Below are 23,300 nucleotides of genomic sequence, written 5' to 3'. Positions count from 1 at the left end.
CTGTACCTGAATCATCACTGCAGATTTTGCAGGACACACTTTTTCATTTTTGATTCTTAATATTTTGATTGAAGATTAATTTTTTGTGTAAAAAATTAACTCTATACATTTTACTGCGTAAACTTTTTTAAAATTACATTAAAGTGTTTCAACATGATCTTCTTTCTCTTTCTCCCCGGTATGTCCTCAGGGTGTACATCCATGGTTCCAGGCCCTGTGTTCTGCAACAGGCCCATTTCACTCCAGTAGAGTTTTACAAAACCTTATCACTTTTTCTTTCCTTCTTCTCTCTCTTTCTCTTTCTCTTACACGTGTTGAGATGCCCAGCTGGACTGCCTGAATTCCATTCTAATTCCCGCTTTTTTCTCTTACTTTCCTTTCTGTTTTCATGTGTCGAAATGCCCTGTTCCTGATGTTGCCCAGCCTGGCTCTTCAATACCTGCTGTGTTGCATTACTTGCTCTACAACCCTGCACTGATTAACAGTAACATTGAGCATATAACTATCACACCCAGACATACTCAGAACCTGTTTCTACATTAGCTATAGTTCTCCAGTATCAACTGTGGCCATCATCTACTTATACTAATAAATTAGTAGCTGTATCTACATTAGCCATAGCTCTCCATTATCTACCATGAGCCCATCATCTACTCAAACTCATAACTTAGTACCTGTTTTTACATTAGCAATAGCTCTCCAGTATCTACCATGTGTCCATCATCTACTCAAATTATTTGCCCTTCACCTTTTCACATTCATAAAGTAGTACCTGTTACATTAGCTATAGCTCCACATTATCTCTCTGTACTGTTGTTTTTGTTCTGTTATTTGTTTGTACTGAGCGGGTCGACCTGAGGAGGATTGGTTCCTTTAACTGTGCTTTGGTTCCTCCTTAGTTTTCTCTGTAAAGCTGCTTTGTGACAACATTTGTTGAAAAAGCTCTATATAAATACATTTGAATAGAATAACACTTGGACCCTCCTTGAATATTGTGGCCCCTCTTACTCAGAAAAATCCTCTAGATCCGCCACTGTCCCTGAGCACAGCATTCTTCTACACTAAGCCCAGCTGAGGTGAGCTAGGTGTGTGTGTGTGTGTGTTTACTAGCTGAACACACCGCGCTGCTCTGTGCTGAGCGGACAGCGTGCGTGCGCGCGCTCACCGACCCGCGATGTGCCAGACGGGGGTTCAGTGTGGGGGATGGGGGCGGAACACGGCGGCGGCGGAGCAGCAGCAGCAGATCTCCAGCAGATTTCAGCTACTTATAAACACACCACCAACAAGACCAGCAAGAGCGCCGGAGAGGGAGGCGCAGGAGCGGCCATTCGGCGAGGAGTCTCTGTGTTTTTATCTGCAGTTTTTTAGTTATTTTAACCCCAGAAGTGTGTGTTTTTAATAAAGTCAGCTCTCTCGCGCCCTTTCACAGCGGCGGGGCTCCTACAGGATGAGCGGGACTATGAGGAGGAGAGAGTGCAGTTCAGCAGGGCTGAGGGGCTTTATCCACTAACCGCAGCGACGAGGAGGAATTTAGGACCATTCTCCTCGCAGACCGCGCTCAAACAGCAGCTCCACTAACAGAGTGAGTAGACGGGTCCTTCAGAAGTGAACACAACTTCACTAGGAGCTGGTTTTCTGTGGTTTTAAAGAGTTTCAGACCCGATTAGTCTGGGATTAGTTGCTCAATCTGCCTCTCGGAGAGTTTCAGCAACTCTTCTCCTCTCTCAGACGTCAGTAGGTTTTGAGGTTGTATCGTGTTTCTGTTTTTTTTTTTGTCATAAAGGAAGACTGAAACTTTTAAAAGGGACTTTTTAGGTAGTGAAACTGGTTTTACAGAAATAATACCCAGTCACTGCTGACATCTTTAAATCTGACTACCTGGCTAAATAGTTTATAATAGTATCATTCATTTTCACACACTATAAAACAGAGGAACGATATAAGTACTTTCTTGTACTCAAAGGTAGACTTTTCATAATTGTACCCGCAAAGATGTAATATTGGTCTTTAGAGATGCAGATGTGTCTTTTCTAACAGCAACAAGTACAGATTTGTACCATTTAAACAGCCAAAATGTACATTTAGTATTCTGTATCACTGTATCAATAAACAATAAATATTTTAATTATACAATTGTATTTAAAAGCCAGACAGTTTTGGATCATCAAGTTCTTGACACATATTCAGTTGATAATAATGTTTATAATCTTGATAGTAATGTTTATAAACATGGGTACAGAAATTGACTGTCACTGAAAGGCACTCTGTTGTACCTCAATATAAGGTACAACCCCAGAGACAAGCTTTGTACCCTTTTAACTACAAATCTGTACTTATTTTTCTTAGTTTGTAGGCATGGCCCATGTCAGTGCCTATCGTGTCTAAAGTTTTATTTATCCCTTTTTTATGGCAATATCAGTTCTGTTTCGTTGCTTCTTCTTCAAAAAAAGAGCTTGGTACAGATTTATCTGAGTTAATTCGGTCAACAGGTCGTTCCCTGCCGTTTCCAACCACCTGGGAATTACACAGATTATTCTCTTGGGTCGATTAGGGAGGGTAAGCCTGTTGAGCTGATCCTATTTGGCAGTAACTACTAACTTGGCCAGCCATTTAATAGTCAGTATATGGCCTCTCAAACATGTATGGCACACAGACACACTCACACACACACACACACACACACACTCTGATGTTTGTAAATGTATTTTGTGTGGAGGGTTCTTGTGTAGTTATATTTCACTTGAATTATAGTGTAGATATATGATAACAATAGTAAAAAAAGTAGTTGTCATTAGACTAGTTATCAGATATTATCTGTAGTTTTTACAAGTAAAAAATGTATTCACAGATATGAGAGGGTGAAATTACCTGTAAATCAATGGATAACATATATAATATAGGACCAGTCAAAATCACAATAAGAATTACAATAAGAAAAAAGGCTGGTCAGAATGGCTTTAAAAATGTAGATCTGATATTATTACTAATCAATCGTTCATAGCTGACCTCTAAAATGATAGAGCACAATAGAGATCATGAATTTGAGTTTTTACCATTAGAAACTGAGTTATGACTTATATATAAGTACAGCTGGAATCATTTTAGGTTAACACAGCTTGCAATCACACTTAGCCTACATGCAAATGCCCATCAGTGGCGCACAAGGCAGGTGGGAAATCAAACTCCTCAAGTTTCAGGAAAGTAGGCTAACTACCTTTCTTAGGTAGCTAGCCAATAACCTGATAATCTGTCCACATATCTTGAATCGGAATTGGCCTTTATTCAGCATAATAATATTCCCTAAAATTCTGGATACAAGTTGCAAAAAAGATTTAAGAGCAGTAATTATAGTCCTTTTAAATATATTAATACTGTATCTTAAGGTATAATACACTCGCCACCTGGATTTAATTAAGCAAATGATCGGAAGTTGCTGCAGTTGGTCAGGTCTAGGTTCAGCAACAGTATGTGCTGAAAGAATGAGATCAGCTGACTACCTAAATATACTGAATATAGACCAGGTTATTCCATCAATGGATTTTTTTCCTGATGGCACAGACATATCGCAAGATGAAAATGCCAGGACTCATGAGGCTGGAATTGTGAAAGAGTGGTTCAGGGAGCCTGAGATCATCATTTTCACACATGGATCCAGACCTTAACCCGATTGAGAATATTTGGGATGTGCTGGAGAAGACTTTGTGCAGCATTCAGACTTTACCATCATCAGTGCAAGATCTTGGTGAAAAATTAATGCAACACTGGATTGAAATAAATCTTGTGACATTGCAGAAGCTTATTGAAACAATGCCACAGCGAATGAGTGCCCTAATTAAAGCTAAAGGTGGTCCAACAAAATATTAGAGTGTGTGAGAGTGTTTTTAAAGTGGCGACTTTTTTTGGGCCAGGCAGTGTATTACTGACCAGTGTACTAAATGTGTTTGTTAACTGGAGAACCAAAGGAATTGTGACTGATAAACAGCCATTTAAATACTTAATTGTAATGTGATTTTAAACTTGTGTCTAACTTGTGACATATAGAAAAGTTGATACATATATCTTTAAATACTTATATTTTGAGTATTCTAGGTTTGTCATAGTGCTTATGAAACTATTTAAAATCTTTAGTTTCTAAAGGAAGCCTTGTTAAAATTGTTGGCGTATCTCTTTTTAAGATCTATTGTTTACATTCTTCAGCTGTTTTTCTGCTAAAGCAGTCTGATTTCTTCAAATATGGTGTAATTGTGTGGGAAAAAGTAAACCCTACACTAATCAAAGCCTTCATTTAAAGAAAATATTTGGTAGGAATGGTTTAAAAAGATCAAGATCTTCCACATGTAGATCTGATATCATTACTAATGGTGTCATTTTAGGTTAACACAGCTTGCAATAACACTTAGCCTACATGCAACTGCCCATCAGTGGCACACAAGGCAAGTGGAAAATCAAACTCCTCGAGTTTCAGGAAAGTAGGCTAACTATCCTTCTTAGGTAACTAGCCAATAACCTGATGACCCGAGCACATATCTAGCGCACTTAGATACAAATGGTGATTGTGTAAAACTGTGTTCTCACTTCTTCAGCACAACACTGCATACACACGTATAAAACATATTAAATTACAATGGAATGGTGATGATTTTCATATGTGAAATCAGGTGGCTGTGATTGTGTGGAAGCACAATGTAACCAAGTCAGATGTCTTCACATTCCTGAGGTTATTAGGAAATTCCATTAGGCCAGTGGTTTGCATGGATTCTGATTCCAGAAACACAAACAATGCGACATTCTTCATAAATACTGCCACATTTTAAAGTAATCATCCTAATTTAAATACAATGATCCATTCTTATCTTTTGAAAAAGCACACTTTGTCTCCTGGCACTGGCTTCTATCCTCTTCCACATAAGTGCCACAATCCTGCTAAATAATAGACAGCCATGCTAACAGACACTGCCCCCTGCCTGGTGAAATATTAATGCAGAGATTCTGGGCCACAAGAGTTAGACAGGTGTGCTGTCCATCCTCGCTCACTGTTCTGTTGTTTCCAACTTGCCTGCAAGTAAAAAAGCGAGACCCGTTTTGCAGTCCCCTGTGTTCAGAGTATTGATTGTGGTTGGAAGCATTTTGCCCATTCATGCTGACGTTTCATGAAGCGGAGTCTAAGATGGCAATTCCTCCGTGAAACAGATGCTGCTTCATCTCAGTTTTTGTAGACAGAATAGCTGTTCTGCTGTGAGGCAAAAGGTTCAATGCCAGATGTCAGGTGTGTGCAGCATATGTGCATCCAAGTCTTCTGGCAGCTGGCACTGTAATAAGGCTGACAAAGTCAGAGTAAATTATGGTAAAGAGGTCAGTCAGAAGTGGATTCATGCATGCTTGTCACGAACCATCCACTGTATAAATGAACAGTAAGGTTGGAACAATTTCAGTTAGAGATATATTGTTGGTGATGGGTGCTGGTAGGGCTGCAGTGATTAGTTGATATGTTGATTATTATAAAGCAAAATGTTGACTATAAAAATGTGTTAGTTTGTAACTGCACTGCACTTCGCAAAATGCTCACTTACACAGTTTACACTTAACTCCCTTTGTGCCTGAACACAACAGATTATACATTTACTCACTTAATTAAATTTCATGTTTAGCAAAATCATTGACCAAATCAAATAATCATCAGATTAGCTAACTACCACAATAATCAATGGTTGCAAACCTAGGTGCTGGTAGAGGTGTAAAATATGACAATATTTGATCATATTGTGTTAAATTTGTGTATTGTACAAATGTTTTTCTTAAAGCATAATGTGTTCTATAAATAACACTGTCCTAACTATACATTCATTAGAAAGAGCATAATTAGTCTGGATTAATTGGATGACATGCAGCAAAAAAAAAAAAATTGAATGAAAATCACTGCAAAGTGGTTTGAATAGCAGTTTAAGATGCTTTTGACACTGCATGTCAAAATATTGCAATAACTATTATGCATCATGAAAATGTCTTTAGATTGTGATACAATATCAGATCATGGCCTCACTTCAAAGGGTGATGTCGCTCAGCAAAAGGTGTCTGTGAGCTGATGTATCAGAACCGAATCGCTGCACTTTCCTCTGAGAGTGCTGGTTACTCAGCAATGCTGCATCAACAGCAGTTTGAAAAGAGGCGTGGCTGACTTCACATGTGTTGGAGGAGGTATGTGCTAGTCTTCACCATCCTGGTGTTGGGGATTCCTAATGAGTAAGTTGGGCAATAGGCTGTGTAAATTGGGGAGAATATAGGGAAAAAAATAGAAATAAAATTATATTAAAATCTTTTTACTGATTTTTTTTTTGATACATGGGAAATGTATTAATCTGACACATTCAGTGTGTGATTATGACTCTATAGAATTAAGACATTTTCAAGACTTACATAAAAACACTGAAACATAAATCAAATCTTAAACTAAAAGTAATGTTTAAATTAGGTTTACCATAGGTGAACGTTGCCGAAATATTCTTACCAAATCCAATGTTTATTTTAGAGGTTATTTATGTGACCCTTATCATGTGCATAAATCATGTGCCTGTGCAAAACTGCAAAGATTCACGTGAAGTTTCGGTTTCATTCCTGCCAGAATCACATGTGACAAAGTTTAGACTGAGAGCTGGGATTATCACAGAGAATGTGTTGAAGCTTGCTGTAAAAAGGACACATTATTCAGCCAAAGACACTGCTTTAGTTTGTGTCCTATTTCCTTTCAGTGTGTGGCCATGACGAATTGGTGTCACATGACATTAAAGATTGGATCTGGGACACTTTTTACCTGCTGTGTGAATGTAGCCTTTGAGACCTAACACCACATATTGTACACTGCAAGAGGTTTAAGCCTTTTAAAGCATGACATTCTCTGTAGAAAATTGCTCTTTTGCTCTACTGTGTTTCTGACACGTGCTTATGCTAAACTGTGAATGGAAAAAAAGGTGAAAGGTAAATAGGTGCCTGTATTCTCAGAACACTCTCATGATGAGAGCTTAATTTATCTTTTGCCCCACTTATAGTTATAACATTTCAGTCTAAAATTTCTCTGTTGATAAACAAGCTATTTAGGAAAAACTTGAAAGGAATCCTCCTTCTAGCCATGCATATGCTTAGAGGTCAAGGCCAGCTGGTTTCCTCGTATGTTCCCCATAGTGAAACGATTAGAGGCTTTAATCCTACATATAGGCCAGACTCCTGCAGGCTGTTTAACATTTATGTGTCTGTGTTATGTCTTTCAGTCATGAATTTATACACAAAGAAAACACTCAATATTTCAGCACTGCCTCTTTGGCATCTCAAGACATATAGTCACTATTCATATTTACTTACTAACTTACTTTGTTTTACTACCTTCTACTACCGCGGAAATCAGAATCAATAGACATTGTCAGTTTAAGATGACAAGGTAAAGTCTTGCCTCGAGTCAAGGAACACAAGTCCTTAAGCACAAGATGTCAGTCATTAATCACTGGTTCTAACCACAGTCTAACCCTAAGGATACAATTTGTGTAATATGTGTTTTCAAACCCTGCGTGTGCTGAGTAAGCTGGATAGAAATAGGAAAACCAAGCAACAAAATATGCAGCTGTCTCAGGACTGGAAAACGAGAATCTGCACTAAGTTTTTTTATTGTTTTTTGAAACAGCATTTTCTGTACTGTATAAACTAATATTTGAAATACTCACAGTGTGTCTAGATTTCCTTGACTGTATAATGTAATAAAAAACCTCTATTGGTGCACTCTGGTAAGCTCTTCTGGCTTGCTATCAATAAGGGTCAATTAGTACATACTTGGGCACTGACTCTGCCATCAATGTAATGTTATGTAGTGTAATTTCAAATTTAAGTACTTATTCAAAGAACTAAAAATCTGTTTTAGTACTAACATTGCCCATTTTTTAATTCAGTATGTGAACTCAAACATTGTTTGAGTTAAGTATGAGAATCAAACATTCAATAAAAAATGTTCAGCTTCAAAATTATGCTAAGGTTAATTTCTTCTTTCTTTTCCAGCAATGTACAGCGCATCCAAAACTTACAAGGAATTGTAATATTTCTTCTAAGTATAGTTCTGCTTTTGTGCATGTTCACAAATTACTGATGTAATACAGATAAGCACAATCACACATTATCTTACCTAAAATTACATCTCAGCCTTAACCTTAACCTAATAATAACCTTGACCCTAAACAAAATCATAGTAAAATCTAAAATGATTTCCTTTCCTTGTTGAGTTTTTGTCTATTGATTCCTTTTTTAGCGGCATCGTAAGCATACTGTAAATGCAGAAGTACTGATACTGTTTTCTAAGTTCCTCTTCGAGTGCATGGTGGTGTGTATTTAACAAAACAGAGCCATCAGTAGGCAAGTGCACCTTGTGAATTGTAAAATACCCTTATTGACAAAAAAAAAACAATGCAACAAAAAGAGTTGTTGGAATCAAATCAAAGTTAATATGTGAATGTAATAAAGCTAATGTTTATTGGGAAAAATGTTTTCACTGAAAGCAGGTAAAACTGAATTATTAGCCCATTGTGCTATCTCTATCTCTGAATTCATACACGTTCTGTATGGCATCTGGTGGCACATTTGCCCACAGATGTTGCATCTGTATCTGTAGATCCTGCAAATTCGAAAGTTACCAAAGCCGGAGTCACAGCTGGCCCTATTACTGCTCAATTGGCGATGAATCTGGCAGCCATGCAGGACAAGGAAGTGCTGCAATCTGCTGGAGACATTCCCGGGAAACCCTTGCTGTTTGTTGGCAAACTTTTTCCTGCAGAAAAATGCCAGTTGGTAGTTGTGACATGAGAGGTAACATGTGGCCACGGGATGTTTTGCACATATCACAGAAGTGTCAGTGTCCCTCATATCACTACTAGGAATGGCCGGCTGTTTTATGCGATGGCTGCCCAGATCATCACACCAGCAGTAAGGGCAATGTGTCACTCCACAGCTGGAAAGTCAGGATAAAAGTGCTCACCACAAAGACTCAGCACCTAGAATTGTCATTAAAGATGATACTATTCCAGTTTGGAGGATTCTTGTTCGTGACACAACCAAAAGAAGGCAGTGGTCAGACCATGTAGATAGCAGGCAATTATCATGGTGTTTATCTTTGTTCAAGGATTAGTCCCAGTGTTTAATTAGACCACTCCTGTAAACATTTACATATCTGCCTGAAACATGACTGTATACAGCATCTGTTATCTTTACAATATTTGTTTTTTTTTGGTTGGTGAGTGTTTGTACAAAATGCCTTTACACAAATATTGTAAATTACCTGTGAGTGTACTTTAGTCATTTATGTGCTTAATTTATTTATATTCATCTTTATTTGCAGAAGTGTAACTAGCTTCTTTCAGAACATATTATATCTTAGTTAGAATTTGTGACACCTATGAATGTACATTTTTCTTTCATTATAAATGATATTTTTGCCTTTAGTGCAGGAGGTGACCAGAGCATATATTCTGCATAGAAGTACATTAATGCTTTATAGACTGGAAACACTGAGTGTAGAAATCTTCCTGGCATGAACCATCTGTAGCCACAAAATCCAAACCTGATGTCTGCCTCATTGAAATTCAGCAGGCAAAATGTAGAAACTGACCTCATATACTCTACTGTGCTCCTCAGCTGCTCCTTTGATCTCCTTCAGACACTCCTGATATTACACAGTAAGAACTGATTTTTAAACGTACTGCAAACAAGCTGGTCAAAAGAGCAGCTTTCATATCTACATCTATCTCTCTATCTTCGAGTATGTTTACATGTACCTCATGATCAGATTACTGTAGAATATTTAAATATACATTTAACGTGGAAGTTTGCATATTAGTAATGCAATCAATGCATTTACATAATCTCAGTTTATCAGATAATAGATGATAATCACACAGAAAAACATGTGATAAACATCATGTAAAGCCCAAAGTTCACACTGTGTTTTTCAACACATTGAAATGCAACATAAACATACATTAGCTGGAAGATGAAGCTTAATTCTAGCCCGAGGCCATTGGTCACTATCATTACCACTCACTGAGCTCCCCACTGTGTAACATTATAGATCGAGGAATGCGTTATGAGGGAATAAAAATTAGGCTTTCCTTTTTTTGCAAAGTAGTATTTATAATGAACTGTAACCCCTGTGTCGTCATATGTATTATATCACCAAGTTCTTGTCAATTCACAGCTCTAAGTAACTCTAAATGTTAGTCATTAGTTGTTTCATCAGTGTGTCCTGGATGTGTTTACACTTGGGGTTTTATTCAGCCAAGTAAAATCTGAATGTGATCTCAGAAAGCTTATCATGTGATCTCAAGCTCATGATGCAAGGTGTAAATTGCTTCCAAATGTTCTTTCATTGAATATTCTTTCAGGAAATATTTACTGAATCCGTCAATGTGCTCCCTAAAGCTGCACAAAAGAATATTTTAGTTTATAAGAAAACCATGAATCCTCCCATCCAAAGTATTTTTGTATTTCTCTATAGCAGAAATAATAGAGCAGTGTTTAGCCTGCAAGATGGTGACTTAACACTTTCAGAGTGATGCAGGAACTGAAGGATTTAGATAACCTTTCTGTTCTAGCTTGTGTATGTTTATATTGCAACTTGGTGTGATGTTTGGGTTTAAAATCCAAATTTGAGTTTAAAGTCTGAATTAAAATCATAAGACCAACATAGGGTTTATAAAAAAAAAATTGAAACAAATTGTATAAATTGTTTTAAACAATTGTGATGGTCCAATAAATGGCACAAAGCTTTTTAAAGGTGTTTGACATTCCGAAATGCTGAATCCAAAGTTCATCTGAAAAATGGCATTACACTGAACTATCTGAGGCGTTTGTGCTCCCAGATGTGTGGTGGATGTTTCATATGTTTCAGGCCTCATTAGCTGGGCCACTGCTCGTCTTTGACCTGCAGCACACAGCCATAAAGAGGATTCTGCTAAATGCAACGACTGGTTTATACTTCTATGTTGAACCAAGATGTTGCCTGCACAAGTGCCTTATGAAGTACAGCACATTTATACTCCTGCATGCGTGTCCATGACTCTGTGCCACTCCTCAGTTTAAACCGCAAAGGTGGGAATATTTGGGCGTAAACACGAGGATTACAGGAACAATCACAGATGTGGCCTCGGACATCATGTAGTTACATTTCTGAGGAAGTGCTCATCAGGCTACAGCGTTGGTGTATGCAGAAGTAGAAATCGGGCTTAAAGGTTTGATTTCCTGGTTAGTTCATTTATTTTGGTGGTCTCTATTATGAATTACCTGTGATCTGTTTTTAGTAAAAAAGCTCTCCTCTTTTAGTTTGGTGGAAGAGTGGGCAGGGAATAATGACAGGATTTCAGCTCTTATTTATTTTGGCTAATTTATGGGTTGACATTAGTCTGGGGTTCTTCCTGATTCACTCGTTTTTCTGTCTATTTTGTTTTATTGGCTTATTCAGGCAATGGAAGCAGAAGAACAGTTTCACAAGCAGCATTCTTACACAACTTGTAATGACCTATAGTATTTCAAAAAGAGCAAGTACTAAATGCTTTCTAGCAAAATGACACATTTAAGTTGATCAAAACAAAAGTTGTTTTACATTTAGCTGTTAACATCTTATTAAAATTGATTACTTGAATTAGCCATTTATGCCTCAAAATGTGGTTCACCTGAATTTTTACTGAATATTCAAAGACCACAGCTACGTCTGGTTTTAAGTAGCCCCGCCCAGGGGCGTGGCACAACAGGCATGGCTTTAGCCTTTTCTGAGCTGGAGAAAAAAGAGCTATTCTGTACTTATTGCCTTTTCTGAGCTGGAGAAAAAAGAGCTATTCTGTACTTAATGTGAGGCCACTAAGGGCACTAAGACATTTTGGGATCTGCGTATGGGAAACGCGTATGTTGGTCAGGACATCAGGCCAAGACATAAAACAATTTTGAGTCTGTAATAATAAATGAGACAGATTTTACAATATTACAATAATTACATATTACAATAAATACAATGTCAAAACTCTAATACTAGACCAACTAATATAAACAACACTATATAAGTCTATTGTGAAGCCTGCACTATATACTGCATTTCCCCAGGCTAAACAAGAAATTATTCGTGCCACCATATGAACACAGAGAAAGACTGTGGCCTCAAACTGTAATTAAACTGACGGCCAGGAGGGAACTTGATTTATTTTGAATATATAACACTTTTTATATCTTAAAAATTCCCATAAACAACTCAGTAACACAAAACTGAAGAAATAATTAGAAATATAGCCACATGAACAAGTGAAATATAAACTATTGTGGCTACGTGTTGGTAGAGGTAGTCGCTAATTGGGAAAAAAAGCTAGTATCAGGTAAATGAAAACATCAGCTTACCTTGCGTCTCAGACTAGAACTGAAACCACAACAGTCCACACTAATGGAGGAGTTTATCTGTCCAGTCTCCCTTTCTCGATCATAGACTGTATATAGACCACTGAAGTCGTGCATCATTCTGTAGTCCTCGTACGGCTTCCGTGTCTATGCGGTTTTTCCCTATGAGAAAAATGAATAGGGTTTTCAAAAACCCCCTCTATCACATTCTGTGGTAAATAAATCTGTTTAGACCCCTCTACGTTTTATTCTGTGTACATTTACCTCCTGAACATCACTGGATCCTTTAAGTTAATGCTACAGCGGAGTGAACTGACCTTCCAGCCTAGCTGCAGAAATCAGCAGGGGACTCTTTTCGGCGCAACACTGGGGAAAAACTCCATTCGTAAGTTAGTAACATATTACACACAGCTGAACCAACTAATGAACTAACTGCCCTTACTGAGGAGAGCTGAGAGTGTCGCAACATAAAATCACTAAAAAAGGTCAGTAATACTCCAGAACCATCTGTAACACGTTTTAACTTTTACCGTTTTTATTATGCAGTGAAATAAATTGGTGTTTCTGGTTCGTTGTCGCCTCAGTGAGGGCAGGTAGTTAGTTGATTAGTTGATTATTTGGGTCAGGTGTTGTAATTAGTATAAAATAATGACCGTAATTAAACCCTTCGGGAAACAACAGAATTTTTTATCTAAATTGCACATCCAGTATTTTTCTGAAAGTTGGGTTCTGTACATTCTGCAAGCCCCCTTTCTATGTTAATAACCCCCAGTGTTTTTCATTTCAGTTAATGCCTTTTATATACACTGATTTCAATGTCGATTTGTACACATTTGCCCGCCGTGCTGACATAACATTCAAAGCAACGCCCACTTTTTTGTTTTTTTTGGGGGCGGCCGCGATAATTTTTTTAAAGTAGCCCCAAAAAAACGAAACCCGCTAACGCTATTTTTTTTACTGGATTTTCAAACAATCCCAATTTTACGTGAAAACCGCGAACCTTGCGACTCTGATGCTGCATGACCAAGCACCTAATTACAGGCGACGCCCCTGATTGGCTGATGGGTTTAATGCGTGGACCAATGAGGTGACTTATTAGACGCCAAGACGATTAAAGGCCTTGCTTGTATGGAACGCCAAAAGGCCCAAAAACGTGGGCCTTTTGGCGTTCCATATGCTTGTATACGCTTGTATTATTGATATTACAGAATTTATACATGGTTGTTTCGTAGACATTGTTTCAGATGGTGTATGGAAAGTTATTAAATGGCGTTTTACTGTTAGCACGGGTAGTGTTCTCTCTCTATTTTATCACCCACAGTCCTGGATTTCCTCCTCCTCCTCCTCTGGATGTTTCTTACATCTCTCTCTCTCTGCTCTGTTCTCTGGTTGTGGTCAGCATCAGCAGCACTAATCAACCGCTGGCTGAAGCCTGACGTCAGGCGGTGAGACCTATAGCAGCAGGCTGTGTCTGTTCTTATGAGTCCCAGAGCGCGCGCACACACACACACGCACGCAGACACAGTCACTCGTCTGCCCCGCCCTTTTTTTTGCTGGAGCACACACACACACACGCGTTCCGAAACACAAAGCTAATGTTTCGTGATTTGAGCCGAAAAGCTGGAGCAGTGCGTGGCGTGTCAGAGCGGCTCTCCGGGGGCGGATCCGTGCAGGTCGCGGCGGGCTGGCTGCTGCTCCGAGCCCCGGGCGCTCTGCTGCTCCGTCAGCTGCTCAGTTGTTCGGTTTCAGCGCCGCGGCTGGATTTGAGTCTCGGCCGGCTGGAGGTTAATCCGAGATGCTCGGCGGCTGCTGGAGCTCCGCTCACACCGGCCCGCGTTTAACATGCTGTGCAGACGGTCGGCGAGGTAAGAGACCCGCGGGGAGGGAGGATTTTTATAGACCCGGGTTTTTTCCCTCGGTTTTAAAAGAAGAAAAATGACGAGGAGACACGCGAGCACAGGATGAAATGGGATGAGATGAGAGCTGTGCTGTGCTGTGCTTGTCTTTGTCGGAGCGGATTATTGTGATTATTATTAACCGTTTCTGTGAGAAAGAGCCGCCAGTGAGCGGCAAGACACGACAAGCGTATCAAAACAAAGGCTGTCCGTCTGCATTCCGCCATGCTTAGCATCTGCCGTGTCGTTTTCTATGCAGGTGAAATGGGTTTTAAGCTCATTTGACTGGATAGAGGGGACGTATTCAAATGAATGGACGCATGAGTCACTGTAACGTTACAGACCAGCTTCTGCAAAGCAAAGGAAAAAAAAATCTGCAAGCTAAAGATAGCTGGCTAACATTATCTTGTTCAGCTCTCTCGAATCCGTGCTTTCTTCTTGCAAGCAAGCAATGCACAGCAGCAGAGCTGTGCTCTGAAGTAGAAACAGCCTGCACTGTTTCTTTCCTCTTTGTGGTAACACTGGTTAGCAGAAGGCTTGTTGACGTTTATCCTGTCTAGTCTAGTCTGGGTCAGGGTTGAATGTGCACAGTAATGAGTACTTAAAAATGACGAGTTTCTTTGATTTTATATAATTCTTGACTATAATGAAAAGGAAGATTAATGATCACAAGCCATCGAACCAAGCTGAACTGCTTACATTTTTGCACCAGGAGTAGCACTCAAATATCCAAAAGCAGTGTATAAGACTGGTGGAGGAGAACAAACCAAGATGCATGAAAACTGTAATTAAAAACCAGGGTTATCTCACTAAATATTACTTTTGAACTCTTAAGACTTTATAAATATGAGCTTGTTTTCTTTGCATTATTTGCGGTCTGAAAGCTCTGCATCTTTTTTTGTTATTTTAGCCATTTCTCATTTTCTGCAAAGAAATGCTCTAAATGACAATATTTTTATTTGGAAATAGTGAGAAATGAACAATGTTCATTTTACCTATAAATAGCAAACTCAGAAAAACTGATTCAGAAACAGTCTGTCTGAATCTAGCTTGCTAACTAGCTAACAAATATCTTAAATTGGCCTAACATAATGAAAGCTTGCATTAAAAAACATGCTGTGGTGTTTAACCTCATCCTTTCTTATCATTTAATGTAATTCTTTAATCTTTCCCCGTTTGCTTTTAAACTCCTAACCCTCTCTGCCATTCTCTTATTCTTATTTCCGTGCCTTACTGCTGCTTTTGTCTCACTCAGTGATCTGCACTGCTTTGTCTCTGCTTGGTCTTTGTCCTCCCATCTTTACGCTTATTTCATGGTCTCTGTAAGAGCTACTCATTCTGCCACATTCACACCCATGTCGTGTGACAAATCATGGAAAATAATCATCTCTTTCTTTTCCTGCAGGAGGATGCGGTGGCTGGGGTGCTATCGGCTGGGGCTGATGTGGAAAGCACTCCTGGTGTTTGTGGTCATTGCCTTCGCTGGACAGCTCCTGGGAGTGCTCTTCAATAAAAGGTCAGATTGTGCCCTAGTCTTTGGGAATAAATTTTAAAGATTTTTTTTTGCCACCCACATCTTCCTTGGTCCTTATATTCTTTTGCGGACCCTTCCATCCACCTACCCCTGTTAGTGTACAGCCATTTGTGTAGGCACCAAAACTGTGTTGGAGTTGTTATTCATGACAAGAGAATCACAAAAATTACATCCTTATTCCGTGCAGGAGGCCCCACACGTATATCTGGCTGGAAATTGCAGCATCCTTTGGCCTCAATACTAGTTCCTATTCCATGTGTCAGCATATAAAGAAAGGGACGTAGAACTGTTTACTGTTAGCCTAGAACTTACCACAATACAAATATTTTGTGGACCTTATATTGTCACAGAAATTATTGCGATAAACAATATTAATGGTATTTAAGACCATTGAATGACACTATATAATAGCATAACAAAGCAATTATATTTTATATTTGAATTAATTAAATATTGGGAAATATACTTTTTTTCCTCACCTACTGCAGTCCACCTTGTTTGTACGGAGTCACAGTTATTGAAGCATAGATCATATGAGACTGGCCGTACTGTACTGTTTGCTGTTATGTACTTATCGAACAAACATACAAATAAACACAACAGGCAAGATCACGAATTTCAAATGTTATTGGGATCATGTCTATTTTTTATATTATAAGTTGATCATTTTTAGGAGAGGCAAAAATCAAATCATATTGAAATAAAATCAAGTTAATGGTCACATTACAAGCACACAGGTGTAAGATGATTGAAAAACATTGGTACATAGTTCCTAAGATATTAGTTCTAAAAATATTAAGTGCTTCAATTTAGCAAGAGGTTCATTGACAAACTAAGCTTGACTTGTTAAACTGGAAAACAGGTGCACTATTGTTTAATCATGTCACTTTCTTTTCACTTTCTTTTAGGATCAGTTTTTATCTGCTCTGTTTGCCTCTTTGTTCCTCTTCTCATATTTTTAGGTCACACATTTTTTTCCGTCTAGTGGAAAAAACACTTGTGGGATTTGCAATGGTGGTTTTATTTCACCAGTTTGTTCTATCTTGTTACCTTCTTACCACCCTCTTTTGTATTCACTCTCAGTGCAGTTGCTTTAGCTCCCTCTTCCTGACTAAATCAAAAGGCTTTCATTGTCTCTCTTATCTAACCTGATTCTTCTGTTTCACAGTAATGTTCTCTTCCCATTTCTTTGTTTATTAGAACTCAGAGGACAGCCATTGTTATTCTTGTGAACTGTATTGCTGAACAGAACTAAACTTCTTTATCCACAGCCCTTCTCATTATTACCATTAGCCTCATGCTGTTTTCCTCTTTCTCTCTTTCAGCTGGGTGCAGCCGGAGCGACCACGCTCTCTGTTCTCCCTCTCCCCTGAGAACAGCCAGTTGCCTCCTCAGGGCTCCTGCCGGCCACACACCCACGTCATGTTCTTGAAGACCCACAAGACAGCCAGCAGCACTGTTCTCAACATGCTCTATCGCTTTGGTGAGGAGCAGGGCCTATATTTCGCTCTCCCAGTGGGCTACCAGTTTGGATATCCACTACCCTTCATTGCCCAGAGGGTAAAAGGGTACAGGGGCCCCCACGTTGTAGAGTTTGACATCATGGCAAATCACATGCGCTTCTACAAGCCAGAGGTATGGGAAGCAGTTGCTTTTGAATGCTATAAAGTGTTTTTTTTTTTTTTTTTTTACATTTGCATGGGAACATCATGGATGGTTTGCATAGATTTGTTTGGAATTTTTGGGGGGTAGGATGGGACAGATAGATACCAGTAGTGCTGGGCGGTATGGCCTAGGGTTAGTATTAAGGTTTTCTTAAAGATTTTGGTGTTTTCACTGTATATCACTATTTTTTAAATTACTTTATTATATATTTTGGTTTTTATTGGTTTGTGACTTCTACTGTCACACATAGAATATAAAACATTAAGGCTTTAAATTAAGGATTTGATTACTATAGGGTTTACTTTGTTTCACACAGTCTTACTTGTCACAATTCCCTCACCTCAGAGGCTCATTATTTAGGTGCATAAAAAGGTTAAGGGAATTCAGAGGTAATTGTCACTAGTTAATATATGCCCCAGAGCCTCACTTAATGTGTCTCGCAGGTGTCTCTTGGCATTTCCACCCACTCTGCTTGTGGTCAAGCTGATTGTGAGTGTTTGGCCGTTCTAAGGCAAATCTCAGTTCAAGATATTTAGAAATGAATGCGTAATCCAGGTTTGCAGTGCCAGTGGGATGTGTCCACTCTGTTAATCTTGGTTTTTAGTTAGTGTTAATGTAAATGAGAATAAATTTAACATTTAGGGTCAGTTTCAGATTTTTTTATTAAAAGGAAAAAATAGTCTATGACTAGACTTAATCCCTGTGTGGGGAAAAAGACCCTTAATTGTAAATCACAAAATAATCCCTGGTGTATCAGAACTTTTGGACTTGCGTTTTGTCTCTTTTTCTCTGAGGTCTGCCAGTAATGTAAAAAGGCATAGGATTTTGGGAATAAGAATTTCTAGCATAATCCACACAACTCAGGCTTTGCAATACTAGTAAAATGTATCAGCTGTTTATCTTGATTGGTATGCTGTATAAAGAACCGGTTATTGCTACTGTAAGCATGGATATTTTTAATATGTAGGCAAAAGGCCAAGAAAAATATACAAACCATCAAAACTTATGTTTTCAGTATATTAGAACTCTCTATGTGTCTGACTGTCTGTGGGGTCTGTCAGTATTGTAAAAAGACCGTAGAATTTTTGGATTAGACTTTTGCAAAATTTTAACACTTAACAATTTAAACACTGTTTTCTTTTTTTTTTCAGGTGGAAAAAGTCATGCCTGCAGACACCTTCTATTTCTCCATTTTACGAGACCCTGTGGCATTAGCTGAGTCCTCCTACGCCTATTACAAAAACGTTGCCCCTGCATTCAGACGTGCAAAAGGACTGGGTGACTTTGCAGACAACCCCCACAAATATTACGAGCCCCGGTTGCGCAACAACCACTACGCCCGCAACCTACTGTGGTTCGACTTTGGCTTGGACCACAATGCCAACTTCTCTTTGGCTCTTGCAAAGCGTGGCGAAGCAACAGTGCGGCGAAATTTCAAACTCATCCTTCTCTCTGAGTTCTTTGACCAGTCCATGGTTCTGCTCCGCCATGCCCTCTGCTGGCCTCTTGATGCCGTTGTGTCTTTCAGCTTAAATGCCAGACAGCAGATGCCCAAAGCAAGGTCAGTTTGGGTGGGAAAGCCTGCTGCCCCGGCTGCTTTGGCCCTGACCGAAGAGCAGAGGCAGAAGTTACGGCAGTGGAACGCCCTTGACTGGCACCTCTATCAAGCCTTTAATCGCACTTTCTGGGCCGAGGTGGAGCGCTTTGGCCGGGCACGGATGGAAAAAGAGGTGATCTTGCTGAGGAGCAGGCGGGAGATCCTGGCTCGTGTGTGCCTGCGTGATGGGGGCCAGCCCGTAGAGGCCAGTCGCATCCGGGACAAGGCCATTCGTCCATTTCAGAGTGGCCTGGTAAAGATATTGGGCTATGAGCTTCAGCCTGGGCTGGATAACGGCACAAGGGAAGCTTGCCTACGCATGATTAGGCCAGAGATCCAGTACAAAGACCTGTTGGATCTCCGGCAGTTTCCTCACGCTCAGAGACCCCCAGTACCAGCCGCTCCTTTGAGGAGGGAATCTTCACCTTCCAGAACTGGAGAGCACTTGGGGGAGATGGTAGAGAGGGACTGGGACAGAACCATACTTAGACGTAATCAGTCCTTACAGCAGGTGGACATTAAAGGAAAGCTTAGATAGTAAGTGAGCTAGTCATGCCCTTTTGCCTCAAAGGTCAGACATAGGCCTAATTTGCGATAGTCTCCAATGGGCCTCTGCACTGCACTACATAGAGCTAGAGTGAGGTAATGAACGTGTAGCACTCCGCTTCACTCCTGAACCTTTCCTCCTCTTGCCCTTCTCCACTGTCATGGACATCAGTGTTTAAAGTAAACTCTTTGAAGGGACACAATGGCACAAACCACACTGCAAACAAGCCTCATTGTATGACATTGGGACTAATGCATGTTGGACGATGTGTGTGATGCAGATTGTTTGCATCACGGTCTCATGAGTTCTGTTGCTTGAAAAGAGCCGGGATGTGGTACAAAAGCGTCTTTCACACACACTTTACATTTCATTCCATTTTCTTTTCCACACATACACACAGACACTTTGGCATGTGGTCACTCTGCACTTTTCACATTGACTCTGCTTAGATATATGGTGGCAGTGCTGAAAAAAAAATGCTAAGCGCTTTTGAGAATGAAACTTACACCTTTAACTTTATGAAACACCACTCTGAACTGAACGCAAACAAAGGCTGTGTCTTTGTTTAGTTAGCTTTGTAAGGTAAAGGCTGCGAGAGGAATCTACAGTGTCCAGATGCCTAGAATAAGAACATACATAATGGTTAGTTTTTTTTTTTTTTGCTCACTGTAACAGGTCAGTGTCATGACATTTGTATTGCATGACATAACATGCGTAAGCTATAATAGTGATGACTCTTCGTGGGTCTGTAAAGGTGACATCTCCAGTCAATGACACTGTGAAAAAATTTACCATCCATTACATGTATTATTGCCAGCCTCTGGTATGTCACAGGGAGGGTGCTGCCCCACTCATGGTGATCTACCTCTTGCCAACTGTCAGAGGTCTTCATTCTTTATGTTGCAGGTATTAGTATCTGTCTAGAATGGTAATTATTTATTTGTCATTCTGAGTTCATGGCTGTATTTACCCATCATTATGGTTTTGCCTTTCACAGTGATAGTTTGTTAGCTATGATATAATGCTATACCACTTTACAGACTTAATGTCTGTAATTTTGTGCATGACGATGCTGAACAGTTGTCCTAGTGCTGGAAAGCAAAGCTGATATGAACAAAATTCTAGGAGGTAGGACTTTGTAGATGGTGAACGTTAAGTGGCATGGGAAGGGCTAGAAGAAACCTAGATGGCCTGGATCACATACACTTTTGTCAAAAGACAACCCAGGGAACTCCATGTTCAAATCAAAAACAAATAATAATAATTAGTAACTTTGCCTTACTGTAACAAAACAAATTGGAGCAGGGCTTGATTATGAAAGCGTTGTATTTATTATGTTTTTGTAAAGAGAAAAAAAAAAAACTGAATTTATGTATATTTTATATTTTCTCTTAATGCAAGTGTCTCTTCCACACTAAAATGAGATGCCGTGTATGAACCTGACTGGAATGCACTGTGCAGCTCGATCTAGCTCAGCATATTAACAGCTTATCGTATGCAACTTCCAATGCGCAGAGTGAGTAGGCATCCTTAGATGTATTAATTTATTATGCTTCAGTTCGGGTATTGTTGTTAAAGCAAAATGTTCACGCATATCCATTGTCATTATTATAGCCAGTGAAGTTATGTAATGTATGTTTAAAATTCGTTCATGCATGTTTACAAATTGCATTCACAGACACCAGCGGTGGGCAGGATACCAGACTGGTTATGGATTGTACCTGATTGTGTCACACTACAGCTTTGTGTTAATATATTTGCTGTATTTTGGCTTGATATGTTAGCTTGCTTTCCATCATATATTTTAGCAGTCAGTAAATATTTCTGAGCCTGTGGAAAAATCTGTTGAGAGATGCGAGAGGCAGACAAAACACGAGAAACACCTGATGGGTAAAAAAAAATATATAGTGTTAGTATAATAGATTAAAGCAACTAAATATTTGTTTAAAGCAATATTTGCTTGTTTTGTAATATTAATAATACCTGTGCTATAAAAAAGATGGTTGGAAAGGGCGCTCATCAAATTTTGCAGCAATATAGAGAGCTTCTCGTATTATGTGAGGCCAAAATAGGAAACGAGTTACGAAAACAAACAGTGGAAAAAATTAAAAAGTCAGAGCTGACAAAAGAGCTTTTAGGGCTGAGTGGTGGTTTAAAATGGAGGCTGAGTTCGTCTCAGAAGAATTGTGCTATTATGCTATTAGATTCTCTAAACCCATCTGCTGCCATTTTCCAATCAATCACCACCATCACCGTAATGAGTACATAGTAGACCTTAAGAGAGTGGAAGATTGCAATATGCTTTAATAGGTAGACCTTTAAGCTTTTCTTAAAGCTTTTCTTTTGAGAAAACAAATAGTAGCCTTTAACACATATTGCCTGCACTCAGTAACAATACTTCTACATTTCTGGTGTTTCTATTATTTTGTCTACCCCTATTTTATTTTGCTTCTGTATTGCAAAGCATCTCAGAGATGGGAATTCTATAGTCAAAGATGGAACAGGTTTTTTTTTGTAAAGGAGGATTGATGAATTAACGTTACCTGTGGTATTTCAAATAAAACACACCAAAGAGTTGCTAATACATCTTGGGTATAAAGAATGGAACTTGTGACTGTGAAAATAGAAATCCTAAGTTACCGTCCACATGGCCTCAACACTATTCACCGTTGGACAAAGCAACCTTTAACCCGTAATTACAAAATTAATTTAACACAATTTTATTTAACTAGCAGTCTGATTCCTCTTGAATTTAATGCAACTGTCACCAAGTGACATCTTGAAAAGATGTCAAAATGTTAATTAATGAACAAGCAGAAAAGGCAGAAATACCACTTTGCTGACCCAGTCTTTCCTCAGTACCAGAATACCATGTCTGCTGTTCAAGTTCAGTATAAATTAAATTTACAGTGTGAGACTTCAGGACTTGGACTCTCTCTTATGAAGAATTTACAATACAGTGAATATTTCTCTTTTTGACTGAGCTGTTTGAACTTTGGCAATCCATGTACTATATTTATTATATTTCTCTTTGTTACTTGAAATATTGGGGTTTGTTCAAAGCCTTTGTGAATATCCGGGTGTGTGTTGGATCTGATATACTTGTATGTAGTGGAATGGAATAATGATGATGATGATGATGATAATAAAAAAAACTTTCACTAAGTGACCCAGTTCTCAGTGTAATTGTTTTTCATTTGAAGCAGATAGAACATTTTTTTTTAAATGCGAAGTTTGTTGAAGTCATTAATTGGAAATTGTGATTTTTTTTTTTGATGAGGTGAAACATTATTATTGGTTAATAATATTTTGGCCTGCCTGCTGTTTTGAGAAGATATAATCAGAAAAACAGAAGAAATTTGAATCAGCAAATGTCATTCAGTTTTGATGGAAGAGCACATTTATTTTTACCAAAAGAATTAATTAACTAAAAGGATTTATTGTTTTATTAATATTAATACGCAATTGCAATTAGACTAACAATACTCAAGGCAACTAAGCCTCTTTAAAAACTATACTTGTTTGCATACCTTCTACATTTTTAATAAAAGACAGGGAAATCTCTAAGAAAGGTGAAGAGAAAAAAGACAAGAACTTCCTTTTTGACTCTGTTGCAGTTGTTGGTCAGGAGCTAGTTAAGGAGCTAGCTTTCCAGCA

At 38.9% G+C, this 23,300-nt stretch overlaps 1 protein-coding gene across 2 annotated transcripts; it reads left to right on the top strand.

Moving 5' to 3' along the window:
* The first annotated feature begins 1,206 nt into the window (after positions 1 to 1,206).
* gal3st4 (galactose-3-O-sulfotransferase 4) lies at positions 1,207 to 22,812 on the top strand. 2 transcript variants are annotated; one of them, XM_007248134.4, is made up of 4 exons: positions 1,207 to 1,582; positions 15,706 to 15,816; positions 17,160 to 17,469; positions 18,651 to 22,812. In XM_007248134.4, exons 2-4 carry the CDS (start codon positions 15,710 to 15,712, stop codon positions 19,632 to 19,634), a joined length of 1,401 nt encoding a protein of 466 aa, XP_007248196.3. In that variant the 5' UTR covers positions 1,207 to 1,582; positions 15,706 to 15,709; the 3' UTR covers positions 19,635 to 22,812. The 2 variants fall into 2 exon arrangements, with proteins under 2 accessions (XP_007248196.3, XP_007248195.3); XM_007248133.4 differs by lacking the exon at positions 1,207 to 1,582 and adding an exon at positions 13,910 to 14,270.
* Positions 22,813 to 23,300: the final 488 nt, after the last annotated feature.

Source organism: Astyanax mexicanus, chromosome 8 (genome assembly GCF_023375975.1).
Source record: "Astyanax mexicanus isolate ESR-SI-001 chromosome 8, AstMex3_surface, whole genome shotgun sequence".
Taxonomy (NCBI): Eukaryota; Metazoa; Chordata; class Actinopteri; order Characiformes; family Acestrorhamphidae; genus Astyanax; species Astyanax mexicanus.
The sequence above is the reverse complement of the archived record's forward strand: the minus strand, read 5'-3'. Positions and strand labels throughout refer to the sequence as shown.

Bases quoted from the DNA above. Each gene is read 5' to 3' on its own strand.
- gal3st4 (XM_007248133.4), top strand. From the start codon at position 14,248: ATGCTGTGCAGACGGTCGGCGAG. The intron at 15,817-17,159 runs GTCAGATTGTGC...TCTCTCTTTCAG, and splicing joins GGAGTGCTCTTCAATAAAAG to CTGGGTGCAGCCGGAGCGAC. The intron at 17,470-18,650 runs GTATGGGAAGCA...TTTTTTTTTCAG, and splicing joins TGCGCTTCTACAAGCCAGAG to GTGGAAAAAGTCATGCCTGC.